Below are 26890 nucleotides of genomic sequence, written 5' to 3'. Positions count from 1 at the left end.
TCCTGCCAAATCTGAACTGTACACACAGACTGAAGGGCAACAGTTGCACTTTAAGATGACAGTAAATGTTATTAATTAGCAGTTATTTACCTTGATACATCTCAGCCCATTGCTGAGTGCAAACTGTCACTGCATACAACCTACTTGCCCTTACCTTATGGTCACCAGTGGGATAAGACTCAACAACCAGTCCTACCTGTGTGTCTCAGGTGACGACAGCCCCATCTCTTGGCCAGCAACAGAAATCTAATAAAATATGTAATGGCCAAGGCTGCACGGCAACTCTTTTTGAAAGCCCACTGGGAGTTTGTTACCTGTGCAGAGCAGCCACACTATGGCTAGTCTTTACGCTACACAAAGTGTCACTCTCTACAGCAGAAATTCAGTCCTTTCCATTTGGTTTGTACTGCTTTTCTTTTTATTTTAATGTAAAACTGCAGAGATCTCTCTCGCTCTCGCACACCCACACATCAGTGCTGCCTGTAACGGCTCATTCAAGCACTGAAGTATCAGCCTAGCCTGCCAATACTTCTGGCACAAGTTTGTCAAGTGGGAAAAGGTCATTTCAGAATAAGCAGCCGATAAAAATTAAGATTGCTTTAATTTTGCTGTTGCTTAGTTCCTCAGCTATATTCAGAATCCCCTGTTTGGACCCAGTTACCATTTGCTGTGTGTCTGGGGTGGGATTTGAGGGGAAAGATGCACAAAAGGGGAGTTGGGTTTTTATTGTAATTAACAGTTGTGTTTGCAAGCACAATTTCTACAGCAGGGATTTGCACCTCACCCCTGACATCTGAAATGGCAGCAAACACACCCAAGAAAGAAACAGCTTTCTAGCAAAGTGGTTTTCTTCGAAGCACCAACAAGACTTCAGCTCCCTTGCTCAAAGCAATAGGCAAGGGAAGTGCTCAGAGCCCTCCTGGTGCTGGAGCAGAGCTCCTCTGCTGCCTGCCCGACATTCTCCCCAGCACACTCGGCTCCCCCAGCTCTCTACTGCTGCCTTCTTCAGAGGTGTCACAGTGACACCCAGCTAACAAAAGCTCTTACGTGGAACAGACACACATCCTCCTGCTGTTAAATGACATGAGAAGTGGCTTTCCTACAAGAAACTGTCATTTTGGAATCAAGTGGCTCAAATGCTCCATTAGGACTCACAAAAAGGATGTTCCATACATAATGAAAAAAGGGAAGTATCATATTTTGTATCAAGCAAGGATTGAGCATCCTAATTGGCCAGGACACATGCCTAGAATAATAATTCCCTCTCCTGCTGGCTCCACAAAGCACCATGCCAATGCTATGTGGCTCTTTAATGCAATAACTGGTTAAAGCAATCGCTGATACTGGAAGCACGCCAAAGCACAGTAGCAGAGCTGCTGCTCATAATGCATAATTATTAGAGCACATGATAATTCAACATAATTTAGCAGAAAGCTGTGCAGTGCTTTATCTGTAAAACACTGGAACTCACAAAGCTGGTTCTTAACCGCCACACATCTAAAAGGCTGAATGACAGATACTACGAACGCAGAGGTTTTAACAGAAACAGACAGTGATGAAAAGAATTTTTTTTCTTTTACCTCCCCGAATTCCTCATAGATCTGTTCAATATAAGTCGTCCCTTTCCTTCCTGGAGAGACCTCTCCATGGATTTCTGACTGATCGCTCTCGCTTTCATTTGTTTTCCGGCTGTTCTCATGAGTTTCATTCTCCGACTCTTCTACGTTGTCTCTCTCGGACTTGTCCGAAAAAGCATCATTTTCCAAATGGTGGTGGTTCTCCAGGGCTGATTCATTCAAACTGCAACACACAGTGCGTTACTTGCTTCAATTTGATTTACAAAGCCAGATTACTTAAGGTCTTTTAGAGAAAGTAAAAACACCCCCTAGGACTCAAAATAGGGTATGAAGCCCAGGAGAGTATAAGACATTGATCTCCTGTAGCAAAGTTTTTATCAGAGAAACGATATTTTTCATCAGGATTCTCCCTTCCAAACTGCATTTTGCAGATCTACCACTAAGCTCCACTTACCCATTGTTACACAGAATTGCCGCTGGCTCCGGATGGGAGCGCGTACACTGGAGGGATACAGAGCACACACTAACAACTGTACACTGCTGATGAGAGAACTGAAGTGTCAGTCAGGAGACATTCTTCCCTTTACAGAAACAAATCAGTGGATTCTAGCATATGGGAAAAATATGACATTATGAAACAGATTTTCTTTTTGGTACTACTACTACTACTACTACTACTACTACTACTACTTTATTTCAACAGATGGTGGCCCTAAGTCAGCCTAGGAAAGGGAAATTTAAAAATGAATAGAAGCAAGTATTTTCACAAACACACACCCCTCCCCAAACTAACCTGGGGAATGTGCTCCCCCTAGATAATGCTGTGTAGTAGAACTCAGCTGGAAGCATGGACTGGACAATTACATGTAAGAAGAATACCCAGATCATAACAGCATCCAAGGGAAAGCATGCGTGTAGCAAGCTTCATGCTCAGTGATCAGACTTTAGAGAATGAGGACAAAGCCAAAAATTGTCTCTCAAGTAGCCTATAGCATCTCCATTTGAAAAAGCAGATGCAGTTCATACACCAGATAGCAAACAATTAAGTGAGCCAGAGGTCAGACGCTGAAAAGTATTTGCTAATTTTTTTTTTCAAGTGACATTTAGTATGGGATTCAGTTTTTCCTATTCATACATGTCTTTGCACACACATCACCTCTTTCATGGCCTAGCCCAGCTCTAAGGTGCTGACCTTCTCAACTTGACCTTCCTCTGAAAACTTCTTACCCAAGTCCTCACACAAAATTGCTCTTGCATAAAGCAATAAGGAAAGAGTCTCAGCTATACTGGGAGTTTCAGAGAATCTGAACAGGCCCTGGATCTTGAAGAGTTTTGCGATCTCCTGTAGTCCATCTCCCTCTTAGAATCACAGAATCACCTAGGTTGGAGAAGATCTTGAAGATCATCCAGTCCCACCATCAACCCAACATTAACAGTTCCCAACTCCACCAGATCCCTCAGCGCTATGTTGACGTGACTCCTAAACCCCTCCAGGGATGGGGACTCCACCACCTCCCTGGGCAGCCCATTCCAATGCCCAACAACCCCTTCTGGAAAGAAATGCTTCCTAATATCCAGTCTGACCCTGCCCTGGCGCAGCTTGAGGCCATTCCCTCTTGTCCTATCACATATTACTTGGTTAAAGAGACTCATCCCCAGTTCTCTGCACCCTCCTTACAGGGAGCTGTAGAGGGCCATGAGGTCTCCCCTCAGCCTCCTCTTCCCCAGACTAAACAATTAATCTCTCAAAGCAAGATTTCTCTCCTCAGTACATAGGAATGTTCTGTCAAGCTTGAAGTCTCTCCATGATAGGCCTTTTCTCAGGCTATTCTGAGCATGTTCAAATTTTGGTTATAGATTAATGTTGAAATTTCCCATCCCTTGTTCCCCCTCTCTTTTTTTTTTTCTAAATTAAAAAAAAAAAAAAAAAAAAAAAGATAATTAGGCATTGCTAGTTAGAGCCAGATTAAAAAAAAAAACAACATAAGAGTCAGAACACAGAACTGGCATCAGCTTTTCAGAAGATCTCAACTTCCAACTATGCACTGAAATAAGCTCGTGATTTTTAACACTCCAAGCAAGCCACATTGTGACAGTCACAGCTCAGTTTCTGGAGAAGCTCAGCTTCTAGAGTTCTTTTGAAAGTGTTGTCTACAGCTTTCTGTGCCTTTAGAAAATCTTTTAACTCCCTTTGTATATATATATATGTACATATGCATATATGTCTATGTGTATATATATATATAAACTACAAGGGTTTTTTAATTTACAGTTTTACTGTAAGATAAAACCAAGATGATAAATCAGAGAGTCAATAACCACTATACTCCAGCACTAATAATTTGCTGTTAGACATGATGTGTCTTCATCATTCTAGTGCCAGGATGGTACTTCTTTTTTTTAACTAGCAACCAGCAAGTGTAAGGACTAATAACCAAATACCAAATATAAGCACTGAGTATAGCACATGCTTGAGTTTAAGTAAATAAAGGAGAGAGAAGGTGAGGAGAGTGCTGCCTAGAGAGATTATCCCATGATTCCTCAGCCCAGATATTTCCTGGATGGTAGGTCTATGAAGTTAGTAGTTATTAGTTGTTGATCATTTAAATACATAATTTATTTCTTAGTTTTTCAATGATCAGCTAAATATGTGTTTGTCTGTGGCTGCTACACTCCCTTACCTAGTGAAAGTTTCATCCATGGGGATACATGCTTGAAAGAACTGTTCGTTATTAAGGCTGACGGTTCATGGCTGAGAAGTAGCACTTGCTTCTAGTTCACATTTGTAAGAAAAACAAGTGTTTTTCTGTGTCACCTGCCTCACATTTGGGAAATATTTGGCACTTCAGTGGAGCAAGTGACTTTTTTCTTAGTTTCCTCTGCTCCCCCCATTATTTTTTAAGGATTTCAGATTTAGTCCAAGAAGGAATTAAATTCACATGAAATCCCACTCAACTGTGCACTGATTAGCCACCAGCCACGAACAAGGCAAGACTTAACACATCCAGAGCCAAGGAGCCACTCTGGGGAGCCAAAGGGAAAACAGATGCTTCCCATTCTAAGGAACAAGTCTGAGATGTTGAAGTGGAGCCCAGCTCTTCTATTCCCTATTCCTTCAAGCAGAATCACCACTGAATACGTAAGATATACTAAAAACAAAAGCCACACCATGAGTTCGAGGTAAAATCAATGTCAAGACTTCCCAGGGGGCTTCCAATGGGATTTGGACCAGGCTTTAAAATCTGTGAGGGAATGACTGTGCTAAAAGTCAACGCTGGTTTTCCACCATGAACACAAATAACTTGGCATTTTTCACATCTGATTTACTGTTTCAGCATACTGGAGCTGTCTTGTACCAGTGCTTTATTCTCTAGGGACATTTCTGGAAACTTCAGTCAGTAACCAGGACCTCTTTAGGTTTGCTACCACTCTTCTACACAAATCAAAAAAACCCCTTTGTTCTTGTCAAACAAGTAAACCAGCCAGATTCCTGGTGTTGCTGGAGATAAGACATAGAAGTGACAAGAAATAGAACTTCATATTAAAAAGAAGAGTGCCTGGTGCCCTAAAGGCCTCTTATCTAAAATCATGGATTTACACAGTACTTTAGCCTTTGACTCACTTGCACAGTTCTCTTCCTCATTTTTATATGCTATTAAAGACATAGATTTTAAAATCACTGTATAATCTTGACTTCTTTCCTAGCAGGGAAGGAGCAAAGCAGCCAGCACACAAATGTAACTTTGGCTCAAGGAAAGATTCACCTTTGCCAACTCCCTTGGGGTTTGTTCTCCCTATAATATCCATCATCTCCCTTTTCTTTTTCTTTTTTTTGACAGAATAGTTTGGCTAATTTGAAGATAGAGTTAAATGTAATTAAATGGCCCCCTAACAACAGCGTGCCAATTTAATTGGTAAGATTCCCTGTAGGGAAGGCATTTAATTAGAATGATTGAATCCCTATGAGGAAGGCACTGTCAACGGCAAACCCAAACCCCTCTGCTCAGCATTTGCACAGTTTTGGTTCTGAATTCTCCCTTGTTTAAATGTTCTTTATTCCTCCATGAACGACAGCAAGTCGTCCCCCTGTCCCGCAACCATCAAACTCCCCTGGGCTCTAAGCACTGGGGAAAGTCTGCGTAGACATCAAAACCAGATGCAGGACTCAGAAAGATGACCAGATGCTGAACACCCAGCTTGAACCAGACTCAGCTTAAATCTGAGCCTGTCAGAAAAATCTGGTTCCAATTGTGGGTACTCTGTCCTGCCGAAAACTCTGTCACGTGTGCTACTGCTGAGCCCCATAATTCAAGAGAGCTTTTAATGTTGAACAACTAAGAGGTGAAACAGAAGCATCATTTATGCATCATATTTTGAAGGAATACTTTATAATAGAGTTTTAATTCTATCTTCTGTGCTTCCTTACAGTAGGCACGGGTCTGCCACAGGCTCCATTTTAATACTGGATTTCTGTACACATCCATCAGCTGAAAAACAAGTTCACTGCATTCCTGGATTCATTATCACAGCGAGCACAGCCCTAAGAGACTCTCTTTTAGGCAGAAAGAAATTAGGAAGTGAAGTATTATGGAAGAAGCCCAAGAACAACATAAGTATTTGCACAAGTACTAGGACACATGCCCTGGTAACACATGAGATTTCCTTCTCTTCTCCTACTGCTCTTCAGTAAAGCTCTTTTTCAAACTCAAGCTAAAAACCCAAACAGCAGGACTGGAGAACACATACCAGAGCCTTCCAGAGCAATGGGCAGACCAAAATGCTGCCACCCCTTTGGTCCCATGGGATGAGAGATACCTCGACGCTCTGAAGTGGACTCAGATCCCTGCTGTTGTTATAACAGAGCCTGTTGTTATAACAGAGCCTAAGAAAACCAATGAAAGGTGAAGTCCCACTGTGCAAGGCATCATCTTTGCAGACAGCAGAAATTGCTACCCTAAAAGCTGTGTAACCAATGGTACATTGCTGTGAGCCCTAAGAGCCAAATTCATATTGGCAGAACCAGAACTAGACACTACATTTCCCAGTTCCCACTCCAAGGGCCAAGTGTCTATACCAGAGGGATTTTTGAGGTTGCCTATTTAGCTATAACCAACAGATAAGGCCTGGGGTTTTTTAATGCTTACAGAGCTTTGATGTGAGTTGTTCCAAAATGCTGCAGTAATACTAGCAATATGAAGAGAAAGAAGTCTGTGGGGACTTTTTCCCCTTATGTAAAAATTTATCTGATGAATCAAGGAAGAAATTGGAAACCACTCAAAACCCCTGTAGAGAGAGAAAGTAATTATAAAACTAAGGATGCAGTGTGTGCACTCTGCTGACTATGACACAGTATTATTAGAGAAGAGAACACATTATTAAAAAATAAATCAGACTCAGAGCCATATGTGCTAGCCGACAGACACTGTTAGTGATTGTGTCTGTGTAACCACAAGTCTAGTCTAGTAGCTAGACTCTACAATCCTTACTCAGGCAAGCCATTTTTCACACCAGCATCTCCAGACAGCGTTTTGGCCTGAGAGGGGACAGAAGAAAATTGTTTATGTACCCACAAACACAGCTGAGGTTCCCCGCAGTCTGTGTGCTCAAGTATTAGGTGACAACAACCCCCATGTGTACCAAACCCATATATTAGTGATGTAGATTAGCAGAACGTTATAGTAATAGTAATAGCAGCATATTAGTGATCAGCAGAACACGCAGGCTGCTTTGAAACAGGTCTCCTTAGTGGACTCTGGCTAGATTATGCTAAAATTAAGAGAATGCCCAAGTGTGAGCCATGCAACACCTCTCTGTCCATTAAGAAGTGATAGCCCCATCTTACTGGAAGAACTCCTGGTCTGAGATAGTGCTTGTGTGCAAGAGGTGGTTGAGCCCCACATGCGCAGAATCGTTCGAGCCGTTCATTTCTCCGTCCTTTCCCTGCTTGGAGGCACTGAGCCGGAAGAGGCTGGAGCAACGCAGGGCAAGTTCCAAAGCATCCAGCCAGCATCGGCCTGTGAAAACAAGAGGAATTATTTAAGCACAGGAGAGTAAATAAGACAGTTCATGCATTACTTCTCAAAAGCTTCTTGCCTGGGAGTAAAGCTTGTTATAATTCAGGAAGCCCCTGTAGTGTGAAATAATCTGTTTTTCATATATATAATCCCTAGGTTATCTTGCCAAAAATGGTGTGTTTTAGTGGCTGCCTAAGTGATACATCTGCACAGGCAATACAGTGGGAAGCTCACCCCAACTCCCCCTTCCCCAAAGGCATCTCTTCCCCTGACCTCCCACAGCCTGTTCACATCCCCTTTTGCCTCTTTCTGATTTTGTCCAAGGTGCAGGAAACGTGTACAGGTACAGTGCTTTCAAACCACCCAGCAGCTCCTGTCTGCAAGTGACACACCCCAAAAACATGTTCAGCATGTGGCATCCCCACCACATACACTGCCCAACGGCGGGGAGATACCGAGGCTCCTGCTTAGTATGGGATCACCGGCTCGGGGTCTCAGGCAGGGTGTAGTGCTGCAATAACAATCACTCCGAACAAGAGCCAGGATGATCAATACTTGCCAGAGTGATTAAGACTAGAGGGAATTGCTTGTCAGGCTGTTTATTTTTCCTCTTTCTATGTATTTTTTCCCCTTTTCTCCATTCCTTCTCCTTGCCCAGTCCATCAAGTAATCTGGGCGGAGCATCAGGTTTTTTTATCTTGTCACAAAAAATCTTTTCCTGAAGGTCTACTCTGCAAATACCAGAAACTATAAGCATGGCACAGAGACGAGACAAACTCCAGCTACTATGCAGAGTCTCACTGGATTTTCTTAAGGCCTTCATAGGTCTCACAAGCAGGCAGCAAATGAAAAGCATGGGAATCCAAACTGACCCTTGGCTCCTTTTGTAACGACCCATACAAACCCACAAAGCTGTCTGCTAGTGTTAAAGCCTGACCATCACAATGCTGCACTCGCTGTATTCTGGGAAGCACCTGGAAATAGCCTGCTTCTGTAGTGCAGGCATTAATGAGGCCAGGACACCTGCAAATTGGCTGAACATTCAAGAATTGAAGTATCAAGGGAGTTATCTTCTAATTTCAAGCATGTAAAACAGAGCTCTTCATTACACTCCTCAGAATATATTTTGCAATAATTAGCAGTGTGCTTGAGAGGCAGTGAAGAAAAAAGGATTTTGCTCTAGCAACGGCAAGTGCTACAAATGGGTTTTCCCTGGACCACATTCATTCCTACGTCCCATTTGGGAAATGTTGCCATTACATTCAATGCTGTCACATGCTCAGCATCACACATATGCATAAATCTCACCGGGATCCTGCTGTTCTCTTGGGCAGAATTCCCATCAGCTTTGATATGACCAGAATTTGGCTCTATAAGAAGATCAACTAAAGTTTAAAAAAGATCTTATGTATATAAAGAAATGTTTATAAATTTGAGTAGCTTTCAGCACTTGCTTTGATGCAAAGCTGCAACCAGTAAAAGAGAGAAAAAATCCTCAAATTTTGAAGAATTGCCCTTGAACACTGAGCCACAAACACTGCAGAGCCCAGTCTAATTTCATCCCATATATTCCTTCAGCATCAGCTAATGATTTAATAATAAAATCACACATAATGGTTAATAAAAGATTAGGAAGGTTGAAGGCTGTTGGAATTGATTTCACACTATTTTGTATTTAACAAATATTCTTGCATTAAGGCTTTACACACAGAGATTTATTCCCTTCTCACCATGTGGAGGATTTGCATGGATAACCCATTAGAGTTAATGGCTGAGCCGAGCACAAATCCACTTCCTCCCACAGATCTCCTCTCCCCCAAACCCACCAAGATGAAAATCTGTTTCAGGCTATTCGATGCAAGCGAGCCCACTCCTGCTTCGGCTCACCTCCTTTGACTTTCCACTCTCTTTACCTTTGCTTTGCTTTTCCAGTTCTGCAGAGGGAGGACTGCATGACTTGACATTTGGAAATGCTGCATATGTCAAGATATATTTATATTCAATGGGCTTGTAAAATCAAGCTATTTTGTAAGTAGCTTGATTTGTAGCAGCAGCAGCGGTCAGCTCCTCAGCACCTGCAGCACTCACGTACAGACATTATCTTATGACGGTTACGGCAACGCGCTGGCTACGTTTATGCTTTCTAACAGGGGTGGCAAGGGTGACTCCAAAGTCTCCCTCAGCCACCTCCCTTACCGTGCCCCTGCAGCCCACCCCTCCCCAGGGCTGTAAGCAGACAGGCTGTGCTGGCTGCGACCCCACAGGCAGCTCCCTCACCCACCCACCACCACCGCCACAGGTATTCACCGGCACTAACGCCAGCTACAGGCTCGGTCAGACCCTTGGGGTTGTGCTGGTTTTGGCTGGGATGGAGTTCATTTTCCTCCTAGTATCTAGTATGGGGTTATGGTTTGGATCTGTGCTGAACACAGTGCTGATAACACAGGGACGTTTGCAGTGGTGGCGTTTGTCTTCCCAGGTCACCGTTACGCGTGATGGAGCCCGGCCGTGATGGAGACGGCTGAGCACCCGCCTGCCCATGGGCCATGAATTCCTTGTGTTGCTTTGCTTGCACGCCCAGCTTTTGCTTTGCCTGTTAAAGGGGTTTTCTCTCAAGCCATGAGTTTTCTCACTCTTACCCTTCCGATTGTCTCCCCATCCCACCAGGAGCCAGCGGCTGTGTGGGGCCAAGTTGCTGGCTGGGGTTAAACCATGACAGGGGTCCTTTCTGACGCCCAATGCGGGACTCAAAGGGTTTGAGATAACAACAGGTTTGACTGGAATGTGCTAGACTGAATTTATAGCTGTTACTGCTGTTTAGCTACTAACTGACTGGCTCCTGTGCTTGTCATGGGGCTTGCTTGCCTTGCTGTATATCAGAGTCCAGTGCTCGTTGGTGGCTGCGTTTTGCTTTTGTTGCTCGCTGTGCTGCTGTAGCACTGATCATCTGCTTCTGCTGTGCCTGGGCACATTTTGATAACAGCCGTGGTGATGTCCTGGGCTGACAGATGGCCAGGGCATCGCTGCTGTTCCTGTGCTGCTGCACTGGACAGGCTGGAACTCTTGTGTGAATGCGAGTCAAAGGGACTGTGACTTGTGCATGAATCCACAGCGGAGCAGGACATCCTGAAGCATCCGTGGCTGTGGATAAGCCCATGGCACAGCAGGTACTTCTCCAAGCATGTGGCTGTGGGTCTGTGCAGCAGCAGGTACACCTCTAGAGGGACTGTGGCCCAGGGGTAAGCCCACGCTGCAGAAGGTACACTTTGAAGCACCTGTGGCTCAAGGGTAAGTCCAAGCTGCAGCAGGCACACCCTGAAGCACCAGTGGCTGTGCATGAGGTCATGCTGGAGCACCTCAAGTGTCTGACCATGGATGAGCCCATGACAGAGCAGGACTGCAGCAGTGGGTAAGGCCACGCTGGAGCAGGTTTATTTCTGAAGGGACTGTGGCTGTGGGTAAGGCCACCCTGGAGCAGGGATACCTCTGGGGGCATTGTGGGCCATGGATTAGGCCACCCTGTAGCAGGCGCACTCTAAAGTGACTGGCTGTGGGTAATCTATGCTGCAGTAAGTACACCCCTGGATAACAGATTAGTCTCCCCTTGGTGCAGGTACACCCCTAAAGGACTGCAGTCTGGGGCTAAATCCAAGCCAGAGCAGGGGCAAGGGGAAGAGTTCAGTGCAATGTTAAATCCAATTGTCTGGTCCAAAAGGACTAAGAGAGGAGACTGTAATGGAAATAGCTTTAAATTGTTGTAACCCAGAATTTGAGTTGTGTGTTATAGGAATTACTGTAGCAGGAATCACGTGAATCAGTGGGGGACAGGCCTTACAAGAAGCAGTGCAAGTGTAGCAGTGACCTGACCTGTGCTGGCTTTGGTGCCCAGTAACTCCATGAACACACCACTGCTCCTGTCTTGAGTGACCATCACGACAGATGGAGCCCAGAGTCATGGACCAAATTAACTCAATGGACATTCTGTGGACATTTTACAGACATTTCACAGGGGTGATCCACAGACCTAGGGAATGGTATCTGTGTATTGTATCGAATGACAGGAAGGGTGGTGGCAGTTAATGAGGATGTACTGGATAGTGTGGGATCAGAGCATGACATAAACGGTATGGAAAAAGGAGTGTGGAATATGATGGTTTTGGCTAGGATAGAGTTCATTTTCTTCACAGTATCAATATGGGGTTGTGGTTTGGATCTGTGCTGATAACACAGGGATGTTTTTGTCACCGCTGAGCAGGGCTTACACAGAGCCAAGGCCTTTTCTGCCTCTCCCCCCACCCCCAGCGAGCAGCCTGGGGGTGCACAAGGAGCTGGGAGGGGACACAGCGGGGACAGCTGACCCCAGCTGACCCCAGGGGTATCCCCCACCCGACGGCTCATGCTCAGCACGTACAGCTGGGGGAGGAGGAGGAAGGGGGGGACGTTCGCAGTGGTGGCGTTTGTCTCCCCAAGTCACCGTTACGCGTGATGGAGCCCGGCCGTGCTGGAGATGGCTGAGCACCCGCCTGCCCATGGGCAGGGGGCCATGAATTCCTTGTGTTGCTTTGCTTGCGCACCCGGCTTTTGCTTTGCCTATTAAAGGGGTTTTATCCCAAGCCATGAGTTTTCTCACGTTTACCCTTCTGATTGTCTCCCCCATCCCACCGTCAGGGAGTGAGTGAACAGCTGTGTGGGTTAGTTGCCAACTGGGGTTAAACAATGACAAGGTCCACCACATTACCAGAGGAAAGTTCTACATAACATCTAGGGGATTTTTATCTCTTTATGTAACTCCCTGGAAGGCGTTAGGAGTAACTTGAATCTTTTTTGAAGCCTTATTCAAGGAGCCTAAATTTTAAGAAATAATAATATTCTTAAATATTCATTTTAATATTCAAAGGCAGAAACACAAAGCTTTAGAGGAACTCACTGTGCAACATCAGTCAACGCTACTTGTGCCCTGCAGAACACAGAAATGGCATCAGTGTACATCCTTGTTTTCATTTCTAACAGAAATTGAATTCAGGGGATGCACAGTATCCCCAAGCTAAGAAATGGGCCTTCAGCCATCAGGTGGTGCTGTGAATCCAAACAAATATATGCCACAAAACCAGAGGTAAAATACGGGATTTTCTCTGCAAATGAAAAGGTTATATCCTCTGAAAGTCAACAGTGTGTTAATTGCAGAATAACACTGTAAAATTATACCCTCTCAATTTCAAGGATTGCATGCAAGATAAACCTGTTTCCTTGCTAAAGGCCTACATTAAATGTTTTTTACATTTGAGTGATCTTGCTATTGAGTAATATTCTTCTTTACTGTGCAAACAATACAAAAATGCTAGCATCTGGATTACTTAATTGCTTACCTGACAAATCTACTCACTCCCTCAGGAACTGCAGAAGGGGAAAAAAGTGTGTGGTCACATAATAAAGGCTGTCATCAATAGTCACGGCAGTCTGTGCAAAAGCTTCATGGTTACCTTAATTCTCACATTTTCTAATTTTGACTCAAGTCGGGTTTTTTCGTATGCAAAGTAATTAGATCAGAGAAGGATGCAAAATGTGGGTTCCTTCAGAGAGGAATGACAGCCCAGTAAGATGGATATAAAGGAATCAAAAAAGAGCTGCAACAGAGTTACAGTGGCATTCTTTTAGAAGGTTTGAGGGTTTTAAAACTGCAATGTAAAACACTGCAATCAATTATCAGTTATAATCTTCCACAAATTGTGGCTTAAAAGAAGCATATGTTTAAATTCTGAAGGAAAACCCAGGAGCATATTGTGAGCCTATGGCAGGATCTCTCCACAGGCTTTTAAGCTCTTTCTGTATCAAATGACATATTGCTCTATCCACCACAATGGACAATTTCTGCAGCGATCATGTTGTCTCAAAACCACCTGCATTACGTCCTTCTGCTTGGAAGCTGTGAACTAAGTATTCCTTTTCAAATGTTATTTCTGAGCTTGACCCTTTCTTCATTGTATTTAGCATTTTGTCACCAACTTCCAAGGGACAGCCTGCAGAGCAAGCTCTGCCTCTTACCTGGGCTGCAGAGGAGAAAGGATGAAAGATGCTGAGAGTAAAATAGTCCCTCTATGCATAATGTTCCCATAGAGCTCACAAGCCACATAGCAGAGTGTACAAAACTCAGCAACAGGAATCTTTCATGCAAGCTAACAGATTTGTCAGTGAGGATAACAGGAAGAAGTGACATCCCACCCAGAGAAGATCCCCAACTCTGAGGCGCAAAGTGAAGGGCAGCTAGATCCCTCATAGTGGTAGCCAGCACAAGGAGGACATTTCACACCACCCCTCTTCAGCCCCTGAACTGTCAGGTGGGTGGGCTGCCCAGGCACCTCAGCATCCCTTCAGGAACAATGGGGAAAAAGTGAGACTCTTCAACAACGCTGTTCCTAACGTGCCAAAAGTGGATGTCCTACCAGAGTGCTAGTGCTAGCTTGGGGTCCTGCTCTCTTTTGTAGCAGCCTCTCTCCTTGTACCGATCACTGTTTTCAATATTCATCCCCTACATCACATTAGCAAATGATGACCACAGCGTTTGGCATGTGACAGATGTTCCAGGAAAGTGGGATGTCAGAGGAACACACCTGCACATCACTCAGCTGTGCTCACTGAAAAAAAAAAACCATACAGAAAACCCCAGAAGTGTCTCCCTTGAGCAGGCCTGTAACCCTCTTTCTCTGTTATACGGGTTTACAGTAAAATGACCACAGTCATCAGTGAAAATTTGAAAGGGAAACTCTGAAAAAATCAGTTAGACACAGCTGCGTTCCAAAGTTCCTTTCCTCTTGACAGGTTTTGGGAAAAAAAGCTAATAAAGGACATGTGTTGCCTTGAATTAACAAAAACAAAGCCGAACATGCATCCCACATACATTTTTAAACCTGCCATGTGCTTTCTTTAGGCCTTTTGGATCAGCAGGCTGGAAAAGCACCTTGTGGTCCTTGGAGATGACTCTGGCAGTACCGCTGTGCAAATGGGAATCCCTACAGCTCCTTGCAGGATACTTCCCAGGTCCACACGGCACTGCTGGCACCATGCGGAAACCTGGAGGCTGCAAGGCTGAAGAGGAGCAGGCACGCGCTTGCACCAACTCACAGACAAAAGGAACGTACTAAAACCTAGTGACAAAAAACATTTCTTCCCCCATGTTGGAAAAAAAACAAACAACAAAACAACGCAAGGTTGCTTATGCTGCTAACCTAGGCTCAGTTCAAGGAATAACTTGAGTCTGTTATAGTCTTCAAACAGATCTAAAATTACAACAATATCCCACATTAAAAAAGAACAGGCAGTATTGAAAACACTAAGCTATTCAGCTTTTAAATTCTTTAGTCACCATCATTCACCTAGAACAACTTGTAATTTGATGTGCCAAGTCTATCCGCCACATTTTGCAACAGCTGATCACAGAGGAGCCAGCCAGTGTTCTCTCAGCACTCACCAATATCAAAAATCTGCTTGAGATGGAATCACACCACTGCACATCAAAATCTCAGTCTGGGACTATATTTTTTTCCGTTGCATTCCTGTAGCTACAGAATGGCTGGGATGAATCTCTTGCCAATTAAGACTTCAGAAGCCTCACACCAAGTAACCATACATTCCTCCAGAGATGCATCACTAAGGGAATATTATTCTTCTTGAATTATTAAAGTCTCCAGCTTTTGGCCTCGTGCCACACACTTACAAGATAGATCCTTTTAAAAATCAACCTAAAGTAGACTGTCACCTGAAAATGATGAATTCTTGCTCAAGTGCACACAAATCACAAATGATGAGGAAGAGGCTGATTTGGTTCAGTCAGTGCACATTAAGGTCATTGTATTCAGCTGACTGCTTATTTTGCTGTACACTTGGGTACCTGCATGCATGATTTCTTACACTTTGACTGTCAAGATGCAAGGATGCTATCTCTCAATTAACTGCAGGTGCAATTTATGCATCAAGCTAAATAAAGTCTGGTTGGAAATGCCTGGATTTTAAACTGCTGTGAAAGGCCTAAGGAACATGAAAGGCAGACATAAAGCTAAGAAAGTAGCTTCTATTTTTTCCAGTACTGCCAGCATCCAGTGATGTATCTTACTGTGAATTTGGTTTCAAATAGCAATCTTCCTCCTGGATCATTGCTTCTGTGCATCACCCTTATTTCAATAAATCTAATTTCCTCCCCAGATTACAGCATCAGTTTGGGGGGAAAGGCCAGATGCCTACCAAAGAAACACCACCACTGTAAGCCAGACCATCAGGATTTCCACATAACTGCATCCACATCAGGCAAGGGGGAATACACAAAGCATGCTTGAAGGAGAGGACTGACATAAGGAACAAAATGTAAGTGTGGTTTACAATTCCACTGTTAAGCCTTTAACCCTTGGTAATTTGCCACTTTGAATTCCCCTTGGGTGGCAGTGCCTGTGGCAAGGTGATCTGCACTATGAGATTTAAGCAGATGACTTGAAAAGCTTAGGATGTCTGGGGCACCGGTTTGGAGATTTCAGGGGGAGCCCCAGAATGGTCTGGGCAAGAAGCTCAAGACAGGCTTAAAATATTAATCCTAAACTACTCATCAGCATAAATTTGAAATGCATACATAGTCACTGGTTTCGAAAAAGCAATTTTCTTTTCTGAAACTGGTAAGAAAGACAGACCCCGTGTTTGTACAGGCAGAGCCCTGTAGGCTGACATGACCTTCCAGATGTCTTTAAAACCCACCGCAAAGCAGACTGCTCCTGCAGTGTGTGAATGTGAAACCTACTGTAGCTTGGCAGCGGTTCTGCAGGTTGTCCATAAGTCAGGACCTTAAATCCTACCACCAGTATGTCACAGATGGTACAGCAGAGGGGAAAAAAGAGATTCTGAAATGCTGAGAGAAAAAGTAGGCCACGTAGCTGCTGATCATGATATAGTTGCTTGGATAGCAGAGCTGGATTGCAGCATCTAACATATGCTGCAACTCAATATTCCCCAGCAAGTCAGAGGCCTCCATGAATTACTGTTAAATCTGCCAAATGCTCTGTGGTTCATTTTTCACTACTAACATGGGAGACTGCGTTAAGAAGAACATGGTCAGGACACCTCCTCTGAGATGCTGTAGATTCACACAATATTGCATCTATGGAGGAGACATGAACATACTACAAATACGCGCTTACATTATGCAAGGGAACAGATTCCACCTGCCCCATTTGTGTCAGCCAGCTTAGCTCATTTTACCTTAACCTTCTGTCTCTCTTAATCATAACTGCATCCTCTATGTTTGTCCAGTGCACTAAAGAAATTAAACAAACTTAGGTACTCCCTCTTGGAGATGCCTCTTCACAACAAGTAAATGCTATGTAACAGCCTACAACCATTTTAGTAGTGTCTTCTGGGCTTAAAATCAAATTGTATTAATTGCAAAGTACAAGCCTTAATTTGCTGAAGTTTATACAGATTTCTTTAAATGTAACAGTTTCTACTCCTCATGTCCTTGTCTGTATATGCTTTACACCACTTACTGACACCAATAACTGTTTGCACTCCAAGTGTGACACCCATGGGCTTGGCCGTTGGTCAGCACACCTACACTGCTCAATGGAGCGGGTACGCCCGCACTGCCCCCACACAGGCTAACTCACAAACAGAAGGAGCACAGCACAGCCACCATGCCAGGGCAGCCCTTGTGTCTGGGAGGGAGGTTAGCCTCAATTCAAACACTCTCATTCGGCTGAAAATTACACCATTTTTCATGCTAGTATTTCTGGTGCAATACTATACCAAATTTTTTTGTGAAGTCCACTGCTGAACGGACAGATCCCAAAGCTTTGCTACATGTCAGCTATCACACTCACCTTCGCAGACTCTCAGGATCTACCAGGCATAATGTGGGCTCTCCAAACCTGTGCAGGTGGCTCTAGGGCATTGCTAATACTGTTCAAGAGCATATATTATTTCATCTTTAACCAAAGGCCCTAGTTATTTTCTATGTACACATTTACAATATTTGATTGAGAGGTATCTCAGTTCCTTCTTCTTCCTTTGATCACATTAGCTTTCCATCTAATCTTAAGACCCTGCTGTGGAGAAGCAGCAAAGTAAAGGAAAAGCATACTAAATCCTAAAGTAACTCTACTTTGATCTGCCTGGCCTCTGCATGCTTCCCAAGAATCTTGACCAATATCTTGGCTTTAAAAATACATTCCAGTAACTCACTATTTTAAGTTCTTATGATACCAGGGACATGTAATAATTCACCGGGCAGAAAGCTTCCCACAGGCATTTAAATATTGAAAATTCTCATATGCCAGATATGGTCCCTTTTGTGCTTTTTCATCATGTGGTGTATGACCCAGAGAGAGAGATCACAGCTAGAAAAGCCTTACCTCTGATGATCTCTTGGGAGCCTTTATGGGTAAGGTTAGTTAGAACAAATCTAAAGCTATTCTACTCCATGTAACTCGCCTACGGCAGTCATCGTAAAAAGAGAGAGTAGAAGTTCAACCATAGGTCTCTCTGCCAGGCTGGCTTTAAGGTTTAATCATTAGGTTTCCACCAGAATGAAAGTTTTCATTTAAAAGATAGCTGAAATGCCAGGAAAAAAGTACTTTATGAACCAGAAATTTGTCTTGAACGCATACAGTGACCACATTGGTCCCTTTGTACATTTTCCAGTTAAGCTAATGGAAAGACGAGTTAGATGGATCTCTAAGGAAATAATAATCTAGAAAATCTGGATTGACAGACAGTTATTGAAGCTATTTGGGTGCCTAAGAACTCTGTGGAACTGTTCCGTGTATCTATTCTGCAGGCTGTATGTATAACCAGGGTTTGAAATGCCTGGAATTTAGCAGCTCTGCCCCAATAGCACTTTTTTTTTCCCCCAAATGACTATAGTATCTATCCCTTTCTAGACAGGTAATATTTGGAGCTGGGTTGTGTATTCGTTTATATAAATAACCTGTACTGTTCCTTAAGCTAAAAAATATAATATTCAAAGAAACAGATGTGCTTCTACAGCTTTATTCAAGTTCCACTTCTTTTCATATCATTTCACTACACTGGCATCTGCAAGCAGCTTCAGTGTCGAGATGGTATCCCTTACTACGAACAGCCCTATTTGCACAGTAGTGGGAAGAACAGCATGACAAGCATGTAATGAAAGGTTTTCTCCTATTCTAAGTGCCATGTCAAAAGTGCATTTGGCATTGTCCCATTTCCAGCCTTTAGGAATATGTAAAAATTAATCACTGGACCAGAAGAACACTGCTTTCAAAGCTCACTATGCTCCACAAAACATCCTTGTGTTCTTAAAGTTACTCTAGATGAGACTCAAAGGAGCACAAGGGCTACAGGAGCACCCTTGGCGGCATAGGTGAAAAACATCCTTAAAATGATCAGCCTGGGTTAACTTGCTATGGCACAAAGAATTGACAGTAGTCTGAAGGTCAAATGAAATTAAAACATGTTTTTAATCTTCTTATCTACTTATAAATCACTGATATTTTAGGTCCACTAAAGTAATTTATAGAGATTTTCACATAGCAAGCTGGCATGCCTGTTATATATTGACCTAAATCTACCTTCCATAACGCTGTGAATTCCTATAATGCTATTATATATGTGGACTAACCAGCATCTGGGCCTGCTATACTGTAAACCATGGTACAGCAAGTTTACAGGAATTTTCTGGTGGTTGAGAGACATCTAACAACAGTTCTTCAATATTTCTATGTCATTTTCCTCTAGCAGATCCCTACCTAGTACAAGACACAGGCAGATAACCCGCTAAAGTCTCTGCTGAACTGAGGAAACAGTTAAGCCTCCCTCTCATCCCAATTTTGGGATCAACTCCTTTCATCCTTTAGTATATACTGAGTTAGTGTGTTTTCCCAGCTACAAGCCTAGGTCCTTCTTCCATACACATGGCCAGAAAGGTGGCTGTTCAGTGAGGAATATGAAATGTGCCTGTAGTCTGCCTGACCTATTCCGACCGTTGCTAACAAATGGCACCTCAAGCTGGGTGAGCTGCCATTTTTTCCTTTACATAACTTTTTTTTTTTTTTTCATCATCTTGTTTTCTTAACTAGCACAGAGTATGCAATCTGGAGAAAGCAATCAAAGACCAAAACTTACCATCCGATTCGGAGGCTGCTCTGAAAATCAAGTAGCTGCTGGGAAGAGGCTGAGTGATTGAACCAACGTTTTCTCCCTTTGGGCCCTGGAAATGCACAGAGACAGAAAGACGTAAGGCACTGAAGATGCAATGGACCGTTCAACATCTTTCTACTTTTCCTGGGCAGAGTGTGTATGTTTGTGATAAGAAAGAAGGAAGGAGCAGATGGAGTAATTTAGAAAGACTCATTAGTAATCGCGGTATTGCTGCTACAGCTCCAAAGCAGTAATGAGCTCTGACCTCTAACCTGGGACTCTGTTTATTCAGATCTACAGCAATGGAAGACTCTCACTCCTGTTGCTTTGGACAAAACAAGTCAAATATTTGCTAATAGCCATCTTTGTGCAACACCTGAATGGACTGTTCCATGCAGTGCACATCGACTCTGTCTAGAGCCTGACACACTAGCAATGAAACACCCCTTATACGTCCCCGTAAAAGTGGCAGAGGCTACACCTTGAGCTGTAAGTGCCTGTAACAAAGAGGCAATGGCAGCTTTTCCGAAAGGAAACAAAGGGGCAATTCCATCTTGCAAACCTGCATGTGAGAAAGGAGGAGACAGGAAAAACCACAGGCTGAGGACCAAAGGTCTCCCAGCATGGGCACATGCTGCTGGGTTGCAGCCCTTCACCTCGACATCCAGACCATCTGAGAACCTTTATGCCGTGGTGCCTGGGGTGACAGCCACTTCAGGCTTTAACAAAAAAAAGGCTTTCCTTGTTTATGTTGCCTTTAGTTTAGGAGCTGTGGCAAAAAAGATTATAGTGTCCTCTGAACATCCTGCCACAATCCTTTCAGCATGACCCTTCAGAAATTATTCCCAGGGAGGCAGAGCCCATCTTGGATTGGGCACTTCTTTGAGCAGAACCACAGGCTCCCACCCTGATCTGCTCCTGTTTTCTCCTCCCTTGAGCTCCAAAGCTTCTAAGAAAAAGCAGTTCCTGTATCCAGTGAGCACAGCTTCATACTCTCCATGGTATGGACTTTACACCACAACCTGGCTGAAATAAACAGGAGTCTCTCATCCCTTGTGATTCCAAAGTTACCCAGTCTCCTCGAGTTCCTTCTCTTCCTCACTTTGTAATAAAAACCACAAAAGCATATTTTTCAAATATGCAGGCATCATGTCAGAAATAAAGGCAGAGCAGAAAACGTCACCAATACTTGCATGACCACTGTGCCAAGTGCAGGGTGGAACAAGCAGTTTTCTCCAGGATGCTCAAATTCAGATTTCCTTGGGTTTCTAGAGAACACCATACAATGCTGAAAATCTGTAGGCAAATTTTTGCAGTTTGAGTATGACTTGTCTCCCTTGCATGGGCCTTTATAGTATCCCATCCTGCCCCTTGAAAGAAAGGCTTCTCCCTAGCATTAGTTTGTACGCAGGGAAGGTGACTGCTACTGAAAACTGCTTTTGTATAAAGTGTCTGGTAGTGAAATGCTGGTTTTAGCTGGATTCTTGTTTTTGAGTTCCACTCAGGAAAGCAAAATTTGGAAAGAATGAAGAATGCAAGCATAGGACAAGCATCAAATTGTATCTGAGTGTACGCCACAAAGATGCAGTACTGAGAAGACAAGTCTCCAGTCTAGCTTCTTGTCTCCACATCTACAGGGTGCTGCTGCCAGGAGAAGTTGGGATCCTTGTTACTCACTGCTTTTTCCACTCCCCTCTCCCACAAAAGGTCCACAAAATTAAGACTGTTTAAAGGCTTAATAGTCAGGACTGGCTAAGTTAAGATTTGATTAGTAAACCAGAACAGAGCAGCTTAAGACATTACTAGTGACATTAATGCAATCAGGCATCATTCCCAATGGCATTTTTCCTTTCAGCAACTTGCAGCTGAGCAGGGTGTTTGAGAACTGTTGATAACACCGTTAGTTGTGTTTTCAGAGCAGAGGCTGATATTTGCTCTGCTGGAGGAAAAACCCCACAACCAAACAGTACAGATCCAGAGAACCATTATTAAAAAAGGGGGGGAGAAGGGAAGGAGAGGATAATGCAAGGTTTTAACAGACATTTGGGCATGTGGATAAACACAAGGAGCAGCCAGGTCACTCTGTCAAGGAAACGTATTCAATTGTAAGGCATGTTCATACGTGGAGGGGGCTGTTTCCCACAGAAAGAAGAGGAGAAGAAGAAAAGAGAGTAGGCCAGAAAAATGAAGTCAACATCTCCACGGAGTAAATGAGGTTCTATATCTGCACAGCAGAGATAATGATGCTTTCTGTCTCCCAGCCTTTGAGCATCATGCCTGTTTAGAGTCTAAGACATCCAAGACAATCGCCATCTCTCACTAAAAGTATTATCCTTGCTATGCTAGGACCCAGAGCTCAGCTGCAGCCTCTAGACAGTACAACTAAGAAAGGATCATCTCCAGATCATTCCTGTCTTTACACTTGATTTGAGAGGCATTATCAAACAGGGGCTGATGACAGGCTTTGAAAAATGGAGTGAACTCACACTGTTTTAGATAGTATGACAAGACATCTAGTCTTGGAGAGTCATAAAAACAGCTTAAAAAAGAGGGGAAAAAATCCCTTTCATTAACAATATTGTGGATAACTGTAAGGAGGAAGATTAAACTAACTGCATTATGGAGTAGAACAAACAACTGTAAAAGCAGCAGCACAAGCCTATTTCTAGAACTTTTTTCTTTAAAGGAATGACTCAAAGTTCTTAAAATTAACAAAATTCAAATTACGTATATTCCCAGATTCAGAGGGTTTAACCCCAACTCATTTCGCACTCTAAATAAATGTCAGAACAAGCTGCAGTTAATAAAAGCCTTCCCACAGCACACTGTTCTGCTAATTTCTGAGCAAGCTCAAATGGAAACATGAACTATTCCAGGACATTTTTGGGGGACAGCTGGACAAACCCTGCCAGCTTATAGCCCCACACTCCCTCTGTGAAACAAGGGACAGAGACACACACTCTCACACTAATTACCAGGTTGGCATTCCTCAGTCTCTTGCAGTCATCTCGGCAAAAAGTCTCTTCCCTGAAGCAGCGTGGGATCACACTGCCTTCACACCATGGACAAAGCGCCTCTGCAGCAGTATCTGGAGCGTGAGAGGGAAGCTTTTCTTACTGCTGCTTGAGCTGCTGACTGACTTTGAGACCTTGGCGGTTTTGGCCTTGGGTTTAAAAAGGCCTGGGCAAAGCAAATAGATAAAAGGTCTATTCCATTCGCACTGCGAAGGAGTTTCAGGGTAAAACCCTCAAAAAGCCAGGGAAGAAGCGTAGAATAAAGGACTCTCTCCTCTCACTGATATGCTTCTAAGATAGCTAAGAGTGCTTTATAGGAAAAGCAGTTCCCTGATGCATATATTTAGCTTTCAGCTCTAAGTAATGGTCTTACATCTTACCTAACTACCATCTGAAAGGCACCCCAAAATTTTACCCTGCTCTAACTGAAGTTAAATGCCTGCACATTAAATTTAATTGGCTAGCAGAATTACAATTGCCTGGGGTAGTGCTTGAACCAGACATTTGTTGTGGGTCTGAACCCCACAGTAAGATCCGAACATCTGCTGAGCAGCCAGGCCAACACGTACAAAGGTGTTCATTAATTACCCTGAGCTAGCGGCAAGTTCACTGATGGGAGTCAAAGCTGGACCATAAACCCTGGTCTCAAAAAATCCCTGGAAACTTCACAGGCTATTTTAGCCAAAAGTGAAAGTTGTTTAGTCAGATCTTATTTCTGCTGTGATGGACAGTAACTTGGGATTTTTGCTTAAGCTCAGGCTAATCTATATTTCATGAGAAATAGGCTTTCTTTGCACAGTTAGATGTAACCAATTTAGATCAGTCAATTCTGCTCCAGGTGATTTAAAAGAAGGCCATGAAATGACACAAAACAAAACAGTATTTTTAGCAGTTTCAGCCTTAAACTGTTGTCAGAGTGCAGACAGCTTCTTTGACATCAAGCAGTTCACTGGTGGTTTTCTTCTTGATGTGTATTTTGGTGTTCACCTCGTGGCTGAGAGCATCTATCATATATAACAATCCAGGCTGAACTTAGGATTCAGGATATATCCTACTATGCAGCTCAAATGTAGCTTTCTAAATATCTGTCTCAAGTGACTTAGAATATTGACTTTAAAATTAAAATCTCTTGGGATTTCCTCTAGTACACAAACATTTCAGAGATATATTTCCTGTGTATTTAATATACTAATTCCTATTTCTGTCATATATTTTCACAAGAGACTTAAGAATTAGATATACATACATACTCACAAATACATACATATTGATAAAAACTCCTCTTTCTTTTGGATGATTCATACCAAGGGAAGGGCATTCTAGCACAACACTTCTGTCAGCGACTCTACTTTTCAGAACCTGACTGCACTTTTGATTCTACTTTCTCACTATGTCTCCTGGCTGTGCTTTTCAGAAGAATTCAGTTGACCTGTCAAGTCACAAGGATTTTTTTGTTGATGGACAGCACATGATTGACAGCCTTCTTGGGTGCATGCTCTGAATTTAAAAAGCATCAAAACCCTCAAAACTGAATACGCAGCAAGGTAGCAATGAAACCTTTGGGACTTAAAGCAAAAACAGTGCATCTAGGCACAGATCAGAGCTGAACTACTGTCAGAAAACAGCAGCTCTTACCCCTTGTTGTTGAGGTTAATTTTAATTCTCTCCTCCTACCTCATTAAAAATCGCAAGACTTTTATTAGCGATTGTATAGCTGTATTTAAAACTGTTCAATTAACTGCAGGGATGAGCAGGAGCAAGCCTGCTTGATCTGCTCCCACAGGGCTTCCCCTCCATTTTGTTAGACCTTCTGATGCCAATGACAAATGCCTTCGTTGCTCTTGCAGAAGTCTTTGAAAGTAGATTTAGTCTGCTGTCCACCTTGCAGCAAGGCACTAGCCTGCAATGCCTTGCTTACTAGTGATGCCTCCTCGCGAATTTATGTTTGCAATGACTCTGCTGAGTCACTGTTTTTAAAGGGCAAACAAGAGTTCAAGAACATTTAAGTTTTGTCTTCAGGGTATCCAACAGATGTTGCTTTCAGTGCCTTTCAGGAGGCACCCAGGTCTTCCTCTTTGCCTATAGGCATTAGATAATTTTTTTTTTCTGTCTATTCTTAAAGAAAAGAAGAAAAAGAAATGCAGCTCTAAAATTCAGAGGGATTTATCTTAAGAATTACGAGAAACTATTAATCATTTGTGTTACAGGAGAATCCAGAGGTCACTGCTGGAGCTACTGTGTGTACAGGAAGAGACTGTCTCAGCCTGTGAGTAACAGACTGAAGAACAACTTGGAGAAAACCTTGCTATTTCCATTTCAAATAAGAAAAAATAAAGGTAACTCATCCAAAGTCATCCTCCTGTGGAACAGTCAAAGCTTGAGCAGACCACTGAGTTCCACGCCCATTGCAAACAACCCCAAACCTCAGAAGCATTAGAAAGTCAAATTATTGATTTCTTTTTTGTCACTTTGCCAGCCTCCTTTCAGTGTTATGCAAAGCATTTGGTGCTTTGGGCGTCCTTGTTTTGGGGAATTCAGTTAATTGAATCTATTTCTCATCTCTTTTTGAAAATGTAGGCCATGGCTTGATATAGCTTCTAATGTTATATCATAACCAAGCTTTAGTGTCTTTAATCTTTTTATACGGTCAATTCACCATCACTAACAGCAACTGGATAACTGCAAAGCTAGATAACGTCAATGCTAGACAATAATGTTTGGAAACTTTGGTGACCAAGAAGAGGTTGTTTAACTCATCAAGATTGTTACCTTTACAGCCCAGATTGATTGGTCCAAAGGATGAAAAAGTTTAAAACAGAAGCCATCCTTTTTGGAGGGTCTCTCGATCAGCTCACAAGAATGGAGCAAGATTGTCCCAACCCACTGCCCAATCTTTGGTGTCTTATAAATCAGCAGCACTCCCGGTTTCAGAACACACCACAGCTTGGTCCAGCTCTTCAGAGTTCCACGAATCTGGAGGGAAGCAGGGAGAGAACAAAAAATTGCATCTACGTTTCTCCTTAAAGAAAAACAGCATTTATTCTGTATATATACAGTATTTCCAGTATGTGTTTCTCCCAAGGCCACGCTACGATTCACTTTCTTAAGAAAATAATACTGCATTATCTGAACAGCCTTAGGGATCTCACAGCAGCATCTCAGACCTTGTAAATCGGGCTGTCAGAATCTAGGCTTCATATTTTTATTACTGTCTTATTGTTGCTTAATTTTTTAGGCAACCAGCACTGCTGGCCCATGTGAGAGCGATTTGTTAATAATCACGGAGAATATGTCAATTAGGACATTGCATAGAAAAATGTTCTAGCTAGTCTACCTCAACTTGTAAGTCATTTTAATAGTGTTCTGCAGAACAGAGCTATTGATGGGTTTTGTCAAATATCCCATTTTTAAAAGCACCTTCTCCAGCTGGTTTACTTCTCTGTCAAACTCAATGCATGCTCTCTCTTGTACAGAAGACATTACATCTGCTAGTGTATATTAAACACAACACCTTTAAGAATGGGGAAGTTTCTGAGTAAGGTTAGATTTTGCCTAAGGTCTTGTCTTCAGCATACACAGGCCAAACCTCAATTCTTATGTGTATCTCTGGTTTTGTGGCCCAACATTACTTGCTGATGATGAACCAGAAATTTCCAGCCATAGCAAACATGCAACAGGCATTTTGTATTTTAAAACATCTCAATATTTATCTATCATCAACACTAAACTACAGAAACATTTTGTTGCCAATTTAATTTCTCAAATAAATTAAATCTATCTCACTTTTCTGGCTTTTGATACTGATCATAAAACAATGCTGGAGGTTCTTCACACTGGTCAAATGCAATTGTTTCATGAAATCCCTAAGTTACTTATTTTTTAAAAAACAGCTATATGTTTGGCAATGTCTGGAAATTAAGTTTTGCCATTATAAAAGGGGCACCAATTCACTATTAGCTGAAGAGACTAAATGGCCCGAAACGAGGAGGAAAATATTGCTCAAAGGTAACACATATCAATGTCAATTCAAATTTATTTTGCCACATACAAAGTTTCAGGACTTCAATGAGAAGCTGTCACCAAATGAGTCTTTGCACAAGGAGAAATTACAGCTGTCATCAGGTCCAATATGTTT

The 26890-nt window shown here is 42.9% G+C and overlaps 1 protein-coding gene across 2 annotated transcripts in view; it reads right to left on the bottom strand.

Moving 5' to 3' along the window:
- Window positions 1–26890, bottom strand: part of OSBPL5 (oxysterol binding protein like 5) — a 144111-nt gene that overhangs the window by 20764 nt on the left and 96457 nt on the right. For both annotated transcript variants that reach the window (XM_026850373.1, XM_026850374.1), the window contains exons 6-9: window positions 25525–25728; window positions 19727–19811; window positions 7420–7591; window positions 1581–1800 (exon numbers count right to left, since the gene is read on the bottom strand). In XM_026850373.1, coding sequence (XP_026706174.1) covers window positions 1581–1800; window positions 7420–7591; window positions 19727–19811; window positions 25525–25728 — 681 coding nt within the window. The remainder of the gene's footprint in view (window positions 1–1580; window positions 1801–7419; window positions 7592–19726; window positions 19812–25524; window positions 25729–26890) is intronic.

Source organism: Athene cunicularia, assembly GCF_003259725.1.
Source record: "Athene cunicularia isolate RWA chromosome 5 unlocalized genomic scaffold, athCun1 chr5_part2, whole genome shotgun sequence".
Classification (NCBI taxonomy): Eukaryota; Metazoa; Chordata; class Aves; order Strigiformes; family Strigidae; genus Athene; species Athene cunicularia.
Note: the sequence above shows the minus strand (reverse complement) of the source record. Positions and strands in the feature narration are given on the sequence as shown.